This window comes from Apium graveolens, chromosome 2 (assembly GCF_009905375.1).
Source record: "Apium graveolens cultivar Ventura chromosome 2, ASM990537v1, whole genome shotgun sequence".
NCBI lineage: Eukaryota > Viridiplantae > Streptophyta > Magnoliopsida > Apiales > Apiaceae > Apium > Apium graveolens.
The window spans coordinates 285,157,730-285,176,829 of record NC_133648.1 but is presented as its reverse complement, the minus strand read 5'-3'; the positions used below and the strand labels follow the sequence as shown (position 1 = coordinate 285,176,829).

The 19,100-nt window shown below is 39.8% G+C and overlaps 3 protein-coding genes and 1 pseudogene across 6 annotated transcripts; 2 read left to right on the top strand and 2 right to left on the bottom strand.

Annotated features, from left to right (window-relative positions):
- Positions 1-5,741: 5,741 nt before the first annotated feature.
- LOC141701638 (uncharacterized) lies at positions 5,742-6,116 on the bottom strand. Its single transcript, XM_074505272.1, has one exon. It carries the CDS (start codon positions 6,114-6,116, stop codon positions 5,742-5,744), a length of 375 nt encoding a protein of 124 aa, XP_074361373.1.
- Positions 6,117-9,915: 3,799 nt separating this feature from the next.
- Positions 9,916-10,307, top strand: LOC141706333 (monothiol glutaredoxin-S2-like; annotated as a pseudogene).
- Positions 10,308-12,131: 1,824 nt separating this feature from the next.
- LOC141708570 (monothiol glutaredoxin-S6-like) lies at positions 12,132-12,578 on the top strand. The gene has a single exon (XM_074512260.1). The coding sequence runs from the start codon at positions 12,132-12,134 to the stop codon at positions 12,438-12,440; it is 309 nt and encodes a 102-aa protein (XP_074368361.1). The 3' UTR covers positions 12,441-12,578.
- LOC141708568 (uncharacterized) lies at positions 12,401-17,741 on the bottom strand. Of its 4 annotated transcripts, XR_012569539.1 has the most exons (5): positions 17,633-17,741; positions 14,786-17,214; positions 13,670-13,887; positions 12,809-12,902; positions 12,401-12,538 (listed from the first exon to the last, which is right to left on the bottom strand). XR_012569539.1 is itself a non-coding variant. In XM_074512259.1 (2 exons), the coding sequence occupies exon 2, from the start codon at positions 17,179-17,181 to the stop codon at positions 14,962-14,964; it is 2,220 nt and encodes a 739-aa protein (XP_074368360.1). In that variant the 5' UTR covers positions 17,182-17,214; positions 17,633-17,741; the 3' UTR covers positions 14,566-14,961. The 4 variants fall into 4 exon arrangements, 1 of the variants encoding a protein (XP_074368360.1); XR_012569538.1 differs by lacking the exon at positions 12,809-12,902 and having other exon boundaries at positions 12,403-12,538; XR_012569540.1 differs by lacking the exons at positions 12,401-12,538; positions 12,809-12,902 and adding an exon at positions 12,927-13,528.
- Positions 17,742-19,100: the final 1,359 nt, after the last annotated feature.

Below are 19,100 nucleotides of genomic sequence, written 5' to 3'. Positions count from 1 at the left end.
CTTAGCAGGAGTTGAGCTTTTCTTGCCCCCAGTCTGGATTGTGCTGAGTTCGGCGAATCAGGATTAAGGTGGTTGTCCTTAGCATGAGTTGAGCTTTTCTTGGCCCCAAGTCCGGATTGCGCTGAGTTCGGCGAATCAGGACTAAGGTGGTTGTCCTTAGCAGGAGTTGAGCTTTTCTTGCCCCATTCCGGATTAAATTGAGTTGTGTAGTCCGGACTTGGAAGTTGAAACGTTTTTGGTATTTTCCCCCCAATGATTTGAATTGTTACAGTTGTCTTTTTTCAAAAGACGTGCTGTAATAATGACTATTTAATAATGACCGCTTATGATTGACGTCCAGGATTGTGCCACGTGGCGTGGCTTTTCAGCTTTCACCGCGCCTATAAAAGGCGACCCTGAATTCTTTCTTTTCTTTTTTACCTTCTCCAAATTTCTCTTTGCTCTATTCCTTCTTTTCTTGTTTTCTTTGAAGCTTCTCCGTCGGTATTTTTTGCTGTTGTGCTGCCGTTGCTCGGTCTTCTCCAATCTCTCCATAATATCTTCATTTGTAAGTTTCTTTCTCTTCTTTTCTTTATTTTAGTTTGTTGTTCGATTGGGTTTTGTGTTTCTGCTATAGTGTTTGTATGCTATTGTGTTTAGTTTTTATTTTGATTGTTGTGTATATCTGTATGTATGTGTGTTTTTGTCTATATTTTGGTGTTTGATTCTGTTTTGATAGTGTTTCTGGAATTAGGTTTTTTGTTAGGGTACGGACTTGGATACCTAGTCCGGACTTGGATATCTAATCCGGACTAATAGGCTAGGATTTGGAGTTTGTAATTGGTTGTTGTTTTTGTGTTATTGTGTCATTTGAGTTCGGAGTAGTAGGCTAGGTTTGGTTGTTTAACTTCGGGGTTTTCGCAGTCCGGAGCGCCTGTTTAGTTTTGGCATTTTGTTTTCTTTTGGATTGGGTCTCCGGACTGTCTGCTTTTGACTTGTAATAAAATTGATAATAGGGTAGTCCGGACCATCTAGCTTTGAAGATAAATAAACTATAGGGTTTTAGACTAACCTTTGTCACTTGTTTTAGGTTTATGGTCCGGACTAAAGCTCTCGCCAAGGCCTATATAACTTGCTATCCGGGGCCGTCTAGTTCGGATTCTGAGTCTTCTTGTGATTCTGAACGAGTTGAGATGGGGAAGAAAGCTTCTACTTCGGACTCCGAGGCCATAACGAAGCTTTCGGTTGCTAAGATCTCTTCCAGGAAGGTACCATGTAGTCCGGAGGGGCTCTGGGTTGAGAATCTCGGATATTTCGTGACGAAGAGTGAGGAGATTGAGGATAGCTTTTATTATAGGAGCATTAGGTCCGGCTATGCTAGGCAGCAAAACGCTGGTCCGAGGCCCTACGATAGGGAAGCTTTTGATAGGAAGTTTGCGAATAGCATAGTGGCTAAGGAGCACTATAAGCTAAAGGATGAATATGCTGGGTTAGAGTTTGAAGCTCAGGATTCTGCGGTCCGGGCTGCTTTTCAGTTCGATCGCCGGATTGAGTGGAGGCGGCCGACTCCGGATGAGAGGGCTCATTACAGGCCGGCTGATGGCTTCGTTCCAGTGTGGCTGGAGCATCTCCGGTCTGGATGGAATCCACACTGGCATCTGTTTCTAAAACATTTGTGCAAGTACGTATACAAGATTTCTCCAGTGCAGATAACGCCTAATGGGATAAAGTGGATGACTTGGTTCATTGCTACTTGCAATCAATTTAAAGTTTAGCCCACGTTCAAGCTATGGCATCACAACTTTCACTTGGTCCGGTCCAGCCAGTTTCCTTTGTACGAACTTCGGTTTCGAGCTCCGGAGTGCGGCTACGGTGGTTCTTACAGGCCCGTTATTCAGCAATCTTCGCTGAAGTATTGGAATGGGGAGTTGATCATGCTCCGGGGTTTGGACTTATACTATCTCCCCCATATGGCTTCGGAAGGAGTCCGGACTCGCTTCCGTAGGGATGTGCTCCGGGGTGATGCTCTCCGGTTAATTTTTGCATTTTGTGAATGTCTGGGTTTCCAAATGACCCGAGATACTTTTATGAATCACAGAACTTTGCATAGGCTAGGCTGTAAGTAGTTTTGCTTCCTGTCCGGACCTTTCATATGTTTCTTATCTGCTTCCGTTTTCTTTTGTTTGCTGTTTTTGACTTGTGTTTTTTCTTTGTTCCTTGCAGGTTTGCCACACTACAATCCAGACATGTCTTCCTCCGCATACATTGATGCTTTGAAAGGTCTGGGCAAGGCCTTCAAGTTGCCCAAGAATAATGCTGCTGCTGGGTCCGGATCTAATGCCTCGGCGGAGGAGGGATCCCAGAGCAATGCGGTTCCAAATCTGGAACCTGAAGTTGCTGCGAATCCTGCTGGTCCGGAGCTGGATGCTGAAGTTGAGTTTGGGGATGAGTTTGCTAACCTGGAGGACCTTGGTCCTTTAGGCGAGGCTCCGGGTGGAGAATCTGTGAAGAAGAGGAAGAGGCTCTGTACCCTTGGGAGTAAGCCTCCCCGGGCCGAAAACTTTGAAGCTGGTTCCGGGTCCAGGGCTGGCAAGGGGAAGAATGTTGAAGGAGAAAGTCCGGATGAAGGTGGTCCGGGGCTGGAGGAAAAAGTCGCTCGCTTCATGGCCGGGATTCCTACTCAAACTGAGTGGAGGAGGATGAATGAGTCCGGATTCGATGCAACTATGAAGGAGTGTTCCCGGATCTGGGGTCAGGTATTTCTTCTTTCTGTTCTTGTTTCTTGTGCTGTTTTGCCTTGGAATTTTTTTTCTAAGTTTTTCTATTTTTTGCAGCTTGGTGGGTATATGGCCGGATCCGCCTCTCTTGCGTACAATGAGCTCAAAGGTCTCAGGACTGCTGTTGCTGATAAGGATGCTGAGATTAGACGGTTCCGGGACCAAATCATCGTGAAGGATAATTCTTTGTCCGGGTTGAATAAGCATCTGAATGAAGTGACTATCCGGGCTGATAATGCTGAGAAGGAGGTTTCTGACATAAAATCTGAATTGGCTGAGCTCCGGAGGCAAATGTCTGTTGTTCGTCCGGAGGCTGAGGTTATAGATGAATTTAAAAGATCTGAGGAGTACGATAGGGCCCTTGCCAATGCTGGTGCTACGGAGATAGCTCGCTGCTGGCTGGTTGCTGAACGACACATCAAGACTAATCCGGAGGCTGATTGGGATAGCTTCGTCTCTGAGTTTATCAAGGCCAAGGAAGATATTGAGCTCGGATTGGGGGAACCGGAGCCATTTGACGGCCCCTGTCCCAGTTTCCTTCCTTCTAGTGCTCCGGACTCTTGACTTTATTTTTTATGAACTTGTTATTTGTTGAAGAGTTTTGATACATTTGATTCGTGTAATATTCGTACTTTGCTCCGGGCTCGTTTGAGTCCGGTGAATCTCTAATGATTGCTTTCCTTGCTGTTATTTTACTCTGTTTCTGTAGTTTGTTTTTGCCTTAGAATATTTTTCCAAGTAAAATTTATTGCTCTAGTCCTGACTAATCTTCTTGTCCGGACTAGTGGAGGCCTTTTAGTTAGAAAATTAATTCTAAGTAAAAGTGGTTGCTCTAGTCCTGACTAATAGCTTGTCCGGACTAGTGGTTGCTTTTATTTAGAAAATTAATTCTAAGTAAAAATTGGTTGTTCTAGTCCTGGCTAATAAATTATCCGGACTAGTGGTTGCTTTTAGTTAGAAAATTAATTCTAAGTAAAAATTGGTTGTTCTAGTCCTGACTAATAGCTTGTCCGGACTAGTGGTTGCTTTAAGTTAGAAGATTAATTCTAAGTAAAAATTGGTTGCTCTAGTCCTGACTAATAACTTGTCAGGACTAATGGTTGCTTTTAGTTAGAAAATTAATTCTAAGTAAAAATTGGTTGCTTTAGTCCTGACTAATAAATTATCCGGACTAGTGGTTGCTTTTAGTTAGAAAATTAATTCTAAGTAAAAATTGGTTGTTCTAGTCCTGACTAATAACTTGTCCGGACTAGTAGTTGCTTTTAGTTAGAAAATAGGTTCTAAGTAAAACTGGTTGCTCTAGTCCTGACTAATAGCTTGTCCGGACTAGTGGGTGCTTTTATTTAGAAAATTAATTCTAAGTAAAAATTGGTTGCTCTAGTCATGACTAATAAATTGTCCGGACTAGTGGTTGCTTTTAGTTAGAAAATTAATTCTAAGTAAAATTGGTTGCTCTAGTCCTGACTAATAGCTTGTCCGGACTAGTGGTTGCTTTTGAAAAATATGCAAATTAAAGAAAAAGCTTTTCATTGATCATTCATACAAGATAGAAGGAGTAACAGATTGGTTGCTTGCCATATTGGCTACAAGTATTTTGGTTGCTTTGTTTGCTTTACTACTGGTAGAATTTCCTTAGCCTTAGTCCATGCCAAGTGTTTGGGACTTCCGAGCCATCCATGTTCAGGAGCTTGTAGGTTCCTGGCCTGAGGACTTCTTTGATCTTGTATGGTCCTTCCCATTTAGGCATTAATTTTCCGGTGTTTGTGGGATCTGATGCTTCAGTGTCTCGAAGAACTAAGTCTCCAACTTGGAAGTTTTTGACTCTTGACTTCTTACTGAAGTGCTCTCTTGTTTTCTCCTTGTATTTCTCCATCCTTTCTACAGCCTGGTCCCGGACCTCATCAATTAGTTCCATTTTTGTTTTGAGTCCTTCTTCATTTGCTTCTTCTTCAAAGTTTATTGCTCTGTGGGAAGGAGAACCCACTTCAATGGTCAGCATTGCTTCTGTTCCATAAGCTAGTTTGAATGGAGTTTCTCCGGTGCTTGTCCTTGGGCTTGTCCTGTAGGACCAAAGTACGCTTGGTAGTTCTTCTGGCCACTTGCTTTTGCTTTCTTTGAGTCTTTTCTCGATACCTCGGAGCAGGATTCTGTTGGTTACTTCTACTTGGCCATTTCCTTGGGGATATGCCACTGATGATTTTTTGTGCTTGATCTCGCGCTCTTGGAGGTAGGACTCGAACTCTGATCCTATGAATTGGGGCCCATTGTCTGATACTAGGACTCGTGGTATCCCGAACTCATCAAAATGTTGTCCATAAATTTTATGCAGTCTTGCTGATTGATTGTCCTCATTGCTTTTGCTTCAACCCATTTTATCATGTAGTCAATAGAGACTAGTAGGTACCTGAGGTCTCCTTTTGCTCGAGGGAAGGGTCCCATAATATCAATACCCCAAATAGCGAAAGGGATAGGTGACGGGACTGAGGATGGTAGGACTGGGCTTATCCGGGACACAATGCTGAAGAACTGGCATTCCTTGCACTTCTTGACAAATTATATTGCATCATGATAAATTGTTGGCCAGTAGTAGCCTTGTCTTATGATCTTATGAGCTAGGGCTTTTGCAGACATGTGGTCTCCGCATATCCCTTTATGCACTTCTGCCAAGCAGTATTTTGCTTCTTCTGGGCCAATGCATTTCAGGATAGGAGATGAGAAGGTCATGCGGTATAGTACTCCTTCTTCGAGGAAGAACTTTGCTGCTTTTGCTTTCAACCTTTGAGCTTTTCCTTTGTCTTCTGGGAGCTCCCCTTTGTCCAAGTAGTTTATGAAGGGAGTCATCCAATTTTGAGTGCTTTCTATTTCCAAGACCTCTCCGGATTCAATGGATGGTTTGTGGAGTTCTTCGAAGTAGACGGAGCAGTCCAGATCTGACGAATTCCGGACTAATTTGGATATGATATCCGCTTCTTCATTTTCTTCTTGTCATATCTGAAGGACTTGGTGGCTTGGGATTGAAGCTAAGTAGCTCTGAACCAGTGCTTGGTACTTCGCCAGAGTAGGGTCCTTTGCTATGTATTCTCCATTTGTTTGCTTGACGACTATCTGGGAGTCGCTGTAGATTTTTAAGTCCTGGACCCTAAGAGTCCGGGAGAGCTTTAGTCCCGCGATCAACGCCTCATATTCTGCTTGATTGTTTGTTGCTGGGAAGCTGAAGGATATAGATGTCTGAATCTTGAATCCTTCTGGACTCCTGAGTATGAGTCCGGCTCCTGACCTCTCGCTTGTTGAAGAACCATCTACCTTTAAGGTCCAGGCTCCCGGACTAATTTCCTTTTTTGGCTCCTGATCCATGTCCATTGGTTCTTAGTCTTCTTCTGGGAAGTTGCATTCGATTATGAAATATGCCAGAGCTTGAGCTTTGATCGCAGTCCTGGGAATGAAGCTTAGGTTGAACTGGCTTAATTCCACAGCCCAATTGACAAGTCTTCCCGAGATATCTGGCTTGTGGATTATTTTCCTTAGTGGTTGATTTGTCACTACTCTGATTTCCCTCCCTTGGAAGTAGTGCCTGAGTTTCCTTGAGGTTGTAACCAAAGAAAAGGCAAACTTCTCCAATCTTGGGTATCTTATTTCTGCATCTTTTAAGACCTGGCTTACATAGTAGACTGGTTGTTGTGTTCCATCCTCTTCCCTGATTAGGGCCGCTCTTACGGCTTGTGCACCTGCTGACAAGTATAAGTAGAGAGGCTCTCCTGGCTTAGCTTTAGTTAGGACTGGTGGCTGAGAGAGGTAGGACTTGATTTCCTCGAATGCTTTCTGGCACTCCGGATTCCAATTTACCTCTTTCTTGTTGGTTGCTCCTTTGAGTAAATCAAAGAAAGGTAGGCACCTCTCTGCTAGTTTTGAGACAAATCTCCTGAGTGCTGCTAGTGATCCTGCTAGCTTCTGCACATCTTTTTGGGTCCTGGGAGCTTTAATCTCCTGGATTGCTTTTATTTTCTCCGGATTGGCTTCTATGCCTCTGTTGCTGATCATGAATCCTAGGAACTTGCCTGCTCCTACTCCGAAGGTGCATTTCTCCGGGTTTAGCTTGAGCTGGTTCTTCCTTAGGTTTTCAAAGCATTCCTTCAAATCTTCCACATGCCCTGGTATAGTTGTTGATTTGGAAATCATGTCATCGACATAGCACTCCAAATTCCTCCCAATCTGGGACTTGAATATCTTGTTCATTGCTCTTTGGTAAGTGGATCCTGCGCTGGTAAGCCCGAAAGGTAGCATCACATAAGCGTAGACTGCTCTGTGAGTTATGAATGCTGTCTTAGGGATGTCCTTTGGGTTTATCTTTATCTGGTTGTATCCGGAGAAGGCATCCATGAAACTTAGCATTACATGTCCTGAGGTGGCATCTATCAGTTGATCAATGTTTGGAAGAGGATACGGGTCCTTCGGGCATGCATCATTTAGGTCAGTGTAGTCCACACACATTCTCCATTTGCCGTTGGACTTCTTAACCATGACCATATTAGCTAGCTACTCCGGATATTTGATTTCTTTGATGATTCCTGCTTTGAGTAGCTTTTCTACTTCTTCGTCAATGGCTCTTTGCCTCTCCGGAGCAAAGTTCCTTCTCTTTTGTTTTACTGATTTCCTGCTGGGGTTGACATCCAAGTTGTGCATTGCTATGAACTCATGTAGTCTTGGCATATCCCTTGGACTCCAGGCGAAAACATCTTTGTACTCCCGGAGCAGGGATACTAATCTTTCCTTGAAGGACTCCTCGAGTCCTGACCCAACTTTCACTTTTTTACTAGAATTGCTTTCATCTACCTGGACTTCTTTTGTTTCAACTGCGGCTTCGATTTTTGCTTGTTCTTTGTTTAAAATCATTTGATGAATCCAGGATTCAGAGTTCTTCTTTAGATAGTTGTTTGCTTGTTCAGGTTCTTTGGTTACTTGCATGGTAGGACAAGGTTGGTCTAGGACTTGACTTGTCTTGTCCAGTACCATGACTTGGTTGCTTGCCAGTTCTTCTGGACTTGTTTTGTTTGCTTCTTCCCTTGTCCGGGGTCGGTGCTTCTTCATGCTTTGTTGCTTGCGAAGAACCGTAGCCTTCCTCTTGTTATCTTGATGGGTTTCTGCCATAATTAACCCCTGGTTGTAGCATGTTTCAGCAACTCCATAATCTCCTTTAATCTCTCCGACTCCTGTTGGGGTTGGGAATTTGATCTTGAGATGGGAGATTGAAGTTATTGCTTGCATCATGGTTAGAACTGATCTGCCAATGATTCTGTTGTATGAAGAAGGAGCGTTGATCACATAAAATTTGATGACATGAGTCACTTGGTTAGGAGCAGTTCCAAAAATGACTGGCAGGTACAAAGTTCCTTGGATCGGGACTAAGTTGTGCCCGAAACCATAGAGTGGGTCCTCCCGGCACTCATTTGAGCGGACGCTTCCTAACTGCATTCTATCCACTGTGTGCTTGAAGAGAATATTTAATGAGAAACCATTGTCTATGAGCATTCTTCTCACTTCATTATCAAAGATGTCCAGAGTGACAACCAAAGCTGCATTGTGATGAGGGTTGACTCCTTCGTAGTCCTTCCTGCTGAAGGATATCACCAGGTCTGGGAGTGATTGGATTGAGAGCACTTCTTCGCCGAAGTCCGGGCTCCGGGGTGGGGAGTAGGATCCGCCTAGGACCACATTGACTACATTCTTTCCTTTCTTCTGCGCTTCCCCTCTGTTGTGGTCCTGAACTAAGTACTTGTTCATATTTCCCTTCTTCACTTGGTCCTCAATGAAGTGCATTGGCTTCGGAAGATAATAGAAAGGCTTGTCTTTGACCTCTTTCAAGATTTCCTCCCGGGTCATGTTGAGAGGAGTCCAATCCGGCTCCTGCTTCGGCTCCCGAGCTTGCTTCACGGGTCCTGGGTCGATGTTCAATTCCTGCTTAGGACCAAGTCTTTGGAAAACCGGGTTGGCTTCTCTTTCTTGGATTTGGTTGCTTTGCTTGAATTTCTTGTCCTGATGGTAACCCCCTTTCGGTCGGTCATCAGTGTTTTTACTCCTGGACCCCCCATTTCGGGTCATCCTCATTGCCTGGAGCACATCTGTTTCTTTAATGAATCTGGCAGCCATGGAATAAGCTGCTGCCAGACTTTGCGGCTCCTTATTGATTAGCTCCACTCCTGAAATAAACAATATTCATGCTTATGGAAAAGGTTGGTTGCTTGGGGTTCTTACAAGTTTGAATAAATGGACTCTTTGAAGAGTTTGTAGATGAAAGTGAACCCAGGAGTCATATGGAGTTGGGAGCTTAGAAGTAGTCTCTCCAGGAGCTGTATGGAGTTGAAGGCCTAGGAGTAGTCCTCTCAGGAGCCATATGGAGTTAGGAGCTTAGGAGTAGTCCTCCCAGGAGATGTATGGGGTTGAAGGCCTAGGAGTAGTCCTCTCAGGAGCTATACGGAGTTAGGAGCTATACGGAGTTAGGAGCTTAGGAGTAGTCCTCCCAAAAGCTGTATGGAGTTGAAGGTCTAGGAGTAGTCCTCCCGGGAGCTATATGGAGTTAGGAGCTTAGGAATAATCCTCCCGGGAGCTGTATGGAGTTGAAGGCCTAGGAGTAACCCTCCCGGGAGCTATATGTACTATCAATACATGCTTTACTCAAGTTAATAAATGATTTGCTTCGTCTGCTAAAATATGTCTCAGTTCCAACATAAATTGCAATATTAACAAGTATTTTGAAGGTCGCAAAATACTCCCGGGGAGGGAAAGGACTTACGCAGCCTTGCCACAAAACTGTTATGTTCTGAATATAACTGCTTTTCAGAAATAGGCGGAATAATAAAAAAACGGAAAAAGAACTACAAAGTCTCCTATGGAGAATATGTAATGAAGTGAATATACAATGAAACATTGTAGAGTTTTTACATAAACATCTAATGATAAGGAGATCGAAGATTTATATTCCATGTAATCTATCACCATCAACCAATGATATGATAATCTGCGAAACTTAGCTTTTCTCTCCTTTCCACAAGTTCACACATCAACTAGGTGGTGCAACTTTAACACTACAGACATACTCTATATATAGTCCTTTTACCCGACCTCATAAATTTCAACACAAACTTAGAGATCTTAAATTTTTTAATGCTCTAGACTTGTCTGTCAACAGAGCTCTCCTCCATTTGGCGTTATCTATATTCTATACACATACCTACTGATTTGCATTAATGGCTACAGTCACGAGAATGGGCGAGGAATATCCGGTGGTGATATTCAGCAAGAGCTCTTGCTGCATGAGCCACAGCATCAAGACACTGATATACAGTTTCGGAGCAAACCCAATGGTGTACGAACTCGATGAACTCTCAAATGGACAGCAACTGGAAAAGGAACTCAAGGCATTGGGCCACAAGCCGAGTGTACCTGTAGTTTTCATAGGTAAGGAACTAATTGGTGGGTCCTAATGAGATCATGAGCCTCCATGTCAAAGGAAAGCTGGTGCCAATGCTCCTAAAGGCTAAAGCTATCTGGATATAGCATATAGGAGCTAATAAAATAAAGGGGATTAAGCTCTGATTAGTTGCATAATGGTATATACTATCTGGAGCAAGTTTTGGTTACGTACATGAGATTACCTCCATCTGAGAATCTACATAGCCCTTTCTGCTACTATCAAATGCAGGGCAACCTAATTATACATACATGTAACTTCTTAATACGTAATACTCATTTTCTCTTATACCGCAAGCATTTCTTTAGTTCTGTCACTTGGTAAACCAGAAAAAACCTTTTGGCCTCTGGACAGCAGACTCCTTATATAATCCACCATGGTATCATTATATCCACGATGATAGATGATGTCGATGAATGTGAAGATTCAAAAAAAAAAAAAATCCAAACAAAGATTTATCTAAACAAAAGAAAAAACCTATATGCTAAAAAACAGACTCCATCCCACTGGTCTCCAAGTTAATGTTTCTACAATGTCAAACACATTATAAAGTTTCAATCTCTCCTGGCGGCAAACTTGACATGAAATATGCTATACGGTGCATCAGCCATGTATGTGAAACATTTGCAACAGCCACATTCATACTCTATCACTTCCATGTGTTAGATAAAACCATGAAATATGCTACACTTACATCCCTTTGACCTATAGCCTAGCTGATACCCTGGTAACAAGACGTTCCCGCTCAAGTCTCAATGGGGGCATGCGTGTGAACAAAGAAACAGTAAAATTGTGCATATAACACCACAGATTATAAACCACCGGCAAATAATCCAAATAAGAAAAAGATGGGATGAAGGAAAAACAATACTCCAGAGTCACGTGTAATTTACTCTGCACTCGACGAAGTCCAACTATACTGTGCAAAATTCTCGCAATTAGAATTCATAACTATCTAAATGAGATCAGTGCTTAAGCTATATAAGTGATATTGAAAGTACTACAGCTGAAAAATTACTGTCACGCTAGTAATATTATCAAGGAGGAACAGAAGAAAAAAGTATAAGATGACAGAAACAAAAAATGTCTGTGTAGCTATGAAACAGAATGAATAAAATTTTACATGGAAACCAAATAATACAAATCTGTCTAGGGCTTAAACAAAAATTGACAGAATTCAAGTGACTTGCTTGGAACAGTTGATGCAAGAACGGCAATATAAATTTTTACAAGAAGTGGTAGGTGGCCAATGGCCGTACACAAGTTGCAACTTCACTAGCCTGCAAGTAACCAACAAAATGATACCTAAAGGCTGAAAGTGCATATTTTACACATGAAAGGAATATTTATTAGGGCTATAGATTGTGCATGCTGTTAATACACCAATAGCAAGGGGATAAGTTAAAACAGAGATTTTGATGGTCGAGCAGGGTGATCCAAGCAAAATAAACATATTAGATTTCATCCTCTTCACATATAAGAGTAATTTTATCATGCTTTGTCTCTGTGTTGGTTTTGTCATATCTAGGTCTGTTGTTTCTAGCATCTGATTTTTCTTCTAGGCATCTGATTAAATAAAATTTAATCGAAAAGCTGAAATTCTTAAGACACTTGGGCCATGTCACTTAAAATGTGCAAACTTATTATCAAGACACTTGGCCAAATATATTCTTGATTTGTGATTCTATAACAAGTTGTAATTATAAAACAGAGAGCAGGGGTTAATCTGGGATATTACAATTCACAACTAGATCTCCTCCGCAATTCAATATATCCCCCCTCCCTCCCTCCCTCCCTCCAAATATAGCCCCTATGAAGAGAACTCAAACTCATCAAACTAATTCATAAAAGACTCCGCTTTCTTAACAAAACCTCATCTCAAATCCGCTTCTTTCTTTTCAACAACAGCTATGGCTATGGTCATGAGTTTGGGAGCTGAAACACCTGTGGTAATTTTCAGCAAAACATCGTGCTGCATGTCACACAGTATAATTATACTAATACGCAAATATGGGGCAAACACAACAATCCACGAGCTCGATCAGCATCCAAATGGACAGCAGCTGGAGAGGGAACTTGAGGCATTGGGCCGTAAAACAAGCACACCAGCTGTGTTCATAGGGAAGCAGCTTATTGGAGGTGCTAATGAAGTCATGAGTCTACATGTTAAAGGCAAGTTAATCCCACTTCTCTTGGAGGCTAAGGCCATTTGGGTATAGTAATAATCAGCAGAACTATAAAAGCTACCATGTTGTCTTGTGTAATAAAAGATCAGCCATAAAAGCCAGTCGATGCACGATGAACTTGTTTGGTTTACCTTGAAAAAATAAATAAATAAAGTTGGTTATTTTCTTGCACTTTAGTATAAGCAATTGGTTTTACTCAATTCTTGTTTAAATATAGTAAAAAAATCAAAACATGACCGATAAATAGTACAGTACAAGTTAATTGCAGTGAATGTTGTTAATTTTTGTCAAGTCAACAGAATTACCAAATAAAGCAACTGAATTAAGTTAATCATTCCTAATTTGGAAGACATACCAAATAAATCAGTTTGTACTAAGCTAAAAGTCGACTAATAACTTACTTAATCTAACAGCCCCTCTTCTACAAGTTAAAACTGCTAAGTTAAGCTTCTCTCTGGAAATATTGAATAGTGCAGTGCTTTCGCTTGCTCCTTGCTTCATGAAGAAATACAAGCCACTATTAATTCTATTTGATTAGCTATATCACAGAAATAATACACTAAGGAAGCCTTTTAATGTTAAAAATTTGCAGCAAAAGCAAGGTTTGAGCAATTATACGACAACAAATAGTACATATATGCCAAAACAATCTACTCCAACATAAGCACACCCATCAAATCGTTTAGAAGTCAAATAGCAGTATTCCATATCTACTTGTAGTCCTCTACATAACGTATATAAGCCCCTTGCATCGCTTAAATCAGACAGGGAGTGCATAGCCGAACAGAACTTCAATATGAATGTAACTCATTTTTTACGTGGCAGCTCTATAAACCTTTTTCAAGCAAGTAGCAAATGAAATCACTGGCAGCTATGAAAAATAGTTTATGATATCTCTCCAGTAAACAGCCAAGGAAACATCAAATTTTCTAGAAGCAAACAAACTTGTCCTCTAGACTCCTCAATCTTCAAACACGCAAATACTTAAGAAAAGACGGAATAGATCTATGCCAAAACTACTTTTTAGCTTGCCAAAATCAATGAAAATCTTGGAAAATTCTCCTTGTAAGACTTTCCTAGGCGCCAAAATAAGGAGAAGTGGTGTTTTCTATCATCATAAACTAGAACAAACAAAATAGAATAATATTGGGCGTCAATAGCTGTGTTAATTCTTGTGGGCAAACAATGAGAACAAATAAGAAAAGCTAGCATAAAAGTTATTTCTAGAAGTTCCAAACTTAGGTGCTAGAAGCTCAACTTACCATCTTGAGTTTTCCGGGCGCCGAGATTGTCTAGAGCGCTTGAACATTGTAAAGAATTAACCCTGCATCCTTCTTTAACGTTTTTTAAGCTACATCACTAACTTTGTATACCTCCCCTCACTTGTTTTCTCTTAATTATCAAGGGCCACATATTAGTATTGTTAGGACAGTCAGCATCTGCTGCTCCAGCTGCCTATTGAAGCAATTTTGGTAGTCACCTAACGCGGGAAAAAAATGATTATATGAACAAATTAGATCATGGTTTGCATCTGATCTCATCAAAAATTAGAAATCAGTATCTTCAAGCATGGTGTAGAAATTGTATTTCCTTATATTTCATTGCTGTATACTGTAGTTTGTAGAATATAGAGCAGGGTGTAGGAATAATTACAGGCACTATTACAGGAGATATTACAAGTGAAATACACTGGTGTAATTACAAATCAGAACTGATCCTAAACTAAAGCTATATTTGAATTCAAATAAGATCAGATTTGTAATGGCTTAATTGTTGCTGTGATTTGAGTGATGTGCTGATTTGGTGAAATTGCTTTAACCGTAGTTATAAGAGCATAGCAGTCCAAAAGCTCACTCAGTTGATCAGTCTGCTGATTAGTCAATTTACAAATAGTAATTTGTCTCAATTTTTTTTATCGTATGGAACCCGCAGCTGCTACTCTGCGGGTGCCTGCAAACCACGAGAACCAGGTAAACCGCACTTAAGCGACAGACTCTGATTCAGGAAGCATAATCATGAATTCTCCTTCCGTGGGATTCGAACCTGTGACCAAGAGGATAGCTATCCCCTCTTTAACCAACTGAGCCAACCCTTGCGGGCAATTTGCCTCGATTTCAAGACAAGTCATTACTGTTGTTATTATTCAAAGATACTTAACTATACGAAAATCAGTATTATACACAATCATATATAAAATTAAGGTACAATGGCATTTGACTAGACTATAGCTGATTCACAAATTATTGTTGCAACAGAAAGTACACCTGCGGCAAAACAACTGAACAATTGCTGTACAGAGCAATTTGTCTCAACAAAGAAATTGTAAAGTTAAAAATTTGCTCATACAAAAGCATGACCAAATAAAATAAGTGACTTACTGGCATAGCTCTGGCTGATTTGTGTTCTATGAATATGTGCTAACCTCAGTTGATTCAGGCATTCATGTATAATTAACCTTTCTTCATCACTTGTCTTAGTTGTCTATAACTTACATCAACTTAGTGATCCCTATTTATCAGTGACAGCTTTTCTTTCAGATGATGCTGTACCTTTGTCACCTACTGTAGTACAAATTATCAATAGAGTAAAAATCTGTGCCAATGCCATATTTCTGAAGTATTTGTTGCACCTTAAAAGCTGCAGTTTCAACAGGATTCCGAGCCCAATTTTTCTTATATCCGAAAGCAAGTGCCTGGTAAGTAACATCATTTGGAATGATACCCTGCCTAACCATCATATCAACCAACCGGCATGCATCATCCATATTTCCGAAATAACAAAAACCACGTATAAGCATGTTATACAATATCACATCTGGAACCAGACCTATTCCAAGCATCTTGCGAAAAAGAGCATCAGCCTCTTCCATGAGATGCACCCTACAATACCCATAAAGAAGAGCACTGCACATCACAACATCAGGCTTTATGTGCATGTCATTGAGGTGAAACCACATAAGGTAAGCCTCTTTAAAGTTTCCTTTACTTGCGTATTCAGCGATGAGATTGGTAAATGTTACAACATCAGGAGAAAAGCCTCTACATATGAGCTCATCCAGTATATCTCTCGCTTCACTTGCAAATCCTTCAAGGATAAGACCGTGAATGATGGCGTTATATGAAACAATATTGGGCGATATGCCGGCAGATTTCATCACATCCATAATACCGAAAGCCTTGTATAAGTGGCCCATTCTTGCATACCCATGTATTAGGGTATTGTATGCAGCCATGTCAGGTACCAGTCCCTCTTTAACCATAGCCAGGAATATATACTCTGCAGTATCCATATCTCCAGACTTGCAGGAACAATCAATTAATGTGGTGTAGGTAGCAATAGACACTTCAATTCCACTCTTCAAAATCTTCCCCCAAAATATAAGAGCACCATTATAATCCCCCAGTTTGCAGTATCCTCCAAGTATAGTAGTATAACTATGACAGTCTGGAAGAAAGCCCAACTCTATCATCTCCTGGAAAATATTTAATGCTAGCGCCATGTTACCATCTCTACACAATTTTGCAATGAAACTATTGTAGATATAAACATTGGGTGGAAACCTAAATATCTTCAAAATGTTAATTGCTTCATCAAAACCACCCGTTTTGCAGATACCATCAATCACAGCACTAACAGATATTGAATCCGGAGTGATACCCATGTAGGTCAGTTTAAATAACAATGAGGTGGCCTCCCTTATAAGGTCTATTTTACAGAGGGCATTAATTAATATAGTATATACAACTACATCGGGAGTGATCCCGTAGTTTTTCATTTCCGACAGTAGCTTCCAAGCACATTTGAGATTGCCTTTTCTACAGTAACTCTGAATAAATATGCTCATAACTGAAGCATCAGAAACCAGCCCCTGAATTTGAATCTCTTCCAAGTAATCCCATGCTGGTTCTACTTGTTCAGACTGTATTAATCCGTTGATAAGTGAATTAATAACCCCTTTAGATGGAAAGAGATTATAAGACTTCATTCGAAGGCTTAACCCCAGAGCAATATGGGTCATATTTTCCTTAATATAGCAGTCTACAAGCATGCTGTATGCAGTTTTCAAGCCCTTTGGATCAATGTGGGTTTCATGAAGGACTTTCATCAGCAAATGCCATTGATCTTCTCCGTCATTTTCCCGTGCAAGATAACAGAGTAGATCAATTGATCTGTGGTTCATATTCCCAGCAATTAAAATGTGTATCATTCTGCATATTGTAGGTAAACTGTGCTTTGAATCTCCACAAAATTGAGACCACTGGTAAAAGAAAAAAGCAAGAGAAGCATCCCTGCTTTCCTCGTAAAGACTATTCAAAATCCGTATAATGTTGCACTGATCTATCACTATATCTCTATAACTGTATTTACTAAAGCAGAAGTTCCAACCATAATTAGCAAGAATTGATTTAATTCTTTTTAAACGGTCAATGTCCTCCGGTTGTTGATGAAACCAATACACCAAATTATTCTCATCACTAACGGACTTGATAATGCCATTCCCCTGAAATCCAAGACAAACCCTATCATTTGCAGTAGTAGATTCAGCTGAAATGCATGCACATGTGGCATGAACATTTTGACCAGATCCATGATTATTTAGAGCAATGCAATCGTGAGCAGACACGAACGGATTCTCCTTGAAGGACGAAGACTCTAGTGTTAGCAAAGAGGCGGAGGACGAGGAGAAGAGCCTAAACGGTTCAAATTTCTTAAGGAACGTAAATTTGGATGTGGCAGAACAAACTCTTCTAATAACCGAAACCAATGCCTTCATAAAAAGAAATCAAGACATTCACAGGAACAGAAGCTGCACAGCAAATAAAAAAAATAACTAATGTTAGATATAAAATTTACAAAACTAAATAATTAAAAACGCATAAAAGAAACAAACAGTTAAAGACCATAACAATACAATGTACATGATAATTAAAAGAATCCACAGAAACTAACATTGAAAAACGATAAATACTATCCAATTAACATAACAACCCAAGTAGTTAGTAAAAGCACCAAACAGAAAGAAATTTAAGTAAATTTCGTTGTCGCTAATTCGAAGTTAGTTACAGAATTAATGAATTAACAAATAAGCGTTTAACATCATCGAAATTCATAGGTAAACATATTAAACTGAGAAAGCAAATGCACACACTGATACACACAAATATCAATCGAAAAATATAAAATAAATTCAAATTACAATTAATTCTGATAAGAAATCGAGGTACCTGAAAAACGGCATAGTCGGTTAGTTGAATAAAGGAGTGTGGCGTTGGTGTTCAAATTATTAGGGTTTTCAATTGGCGGACTAAACCCCCGGTTGGGTTTAACATTATATATACTTATACCATGTGTCCTAAGTTTCACTTATCCCGTAACTAAAACTAAATTACACATAATTTCGTTCCAAAATTTTAACTTCAAAAAAAATCGAAAGTATTTTATTTTTAAATCACTTATCCAGAAATTGTGCTTACAATACTGAACTTGTAATTTAGTCATATTTAGTATATCGTTCACTATTTTTTGCTTAATTTTGTTAATGAGTAAATAAATTCGAAAGAGTATTTATCTCTTTTTATTAAACCTTTACCAAAATTAATTTACTTGAATCATGTATAATATTTTGTAAGTAATATTAAGATTTTCGATCAAATTTATATTAAAGTTTTATTTAGTTAAACTCCTCTTTAAATTACTACTAGGTCATCAACTTATTAAGTTTAGGTTTGAAAAGAATGTTAAAAATATGAAGAGGATTAAGTTGATCTAAAATGCAAGATAGGGATGAATTTAATTTGGGATAAGAAAATAAAAATGTGTACATGAATGAATGTAAATTTGTACGTATAACTATAAAGATGAATCTAATTCGGGAAAAAAGATGAAATTTAAGTGTTTTTGTATTACATATATAACTGTATATAATTTAATTCTGGCTAACCGCGTTAACTAAAATTTACGTAGATACACAAAATGTGACGGCTTGCAGATATAATATTACAATTGAAATATTTTAAAGAACAATATTGCGGGTGGTGTTAAAATATAAGCATACAAAGTTCACTGTACTCCTTATATTTTTTTTAATCTCAAATAATTTTTTAATAGCTAAAACAATTATTTAATAAATAACCTATAAGATACATCACTCCAACGGTCTTAGTGTCCAAAGTCTCGTATGGGTTCGATTTACCCATAAAGAGATTGAGCCCGAATGTATGAACTGATATGTGGTTGGGTACAAGTTTGATCCAAAGATTGATGGTTTATGAGGCACTAATATTATAGTGCAGCGTACCACGTGAAATTGCAGCATTTAGAAGAGGTTTTTCCAACTATATGAAGCTGATGGTCAACAAATGAAGCTAAAGTTGACTAAAAGAGGTTCAGTTGGTTGTGGGTAGACAGTCATGGTCATGGCAGTTGCGCTGATGAATAGGTGAAATTTTGGTTAGGCAGGCGAGGTGCTGGGAGTGCCATGATAGTTGTGCAGCCTGAAGAGGTACTGATGCAGGTGCACCAGCATATCTCACATGGCAGAATCGGTGATTAATATGGACCTAAATTCAAAGATGATGGACTCAATTTTCAAGGAATGATTTCACAATGTAGTACAGTTACTATAAACGCAATAACACTTATAATTAAAGAATAATTATACAATTTAGCAGATAATTACAAGAAATTATGGAT

Coding starts and splice junctions, on each gene's coding strand:
- LOC141701638 (XM_074505272.1), bottom strand. CDS start 6,116: ATGGACATGGATCAGGAGCCAAAAAAGGAAATTAGTCCGGGAGCCTGG.
- LOC141708570 (XM_074512260.1), top strand. CDS start 12,132: ATGGCTATGGTCATGAGTTTGGGAGCTGAAACACCTGTGGTAATTTTC.
- LOC141708568 (XM_074512259.1), bottom strand. CDS start 17,181: ATGAAGGCATTGGTTTCGGTTATTAGAAGAGTTTGTTCTGCCACATCC.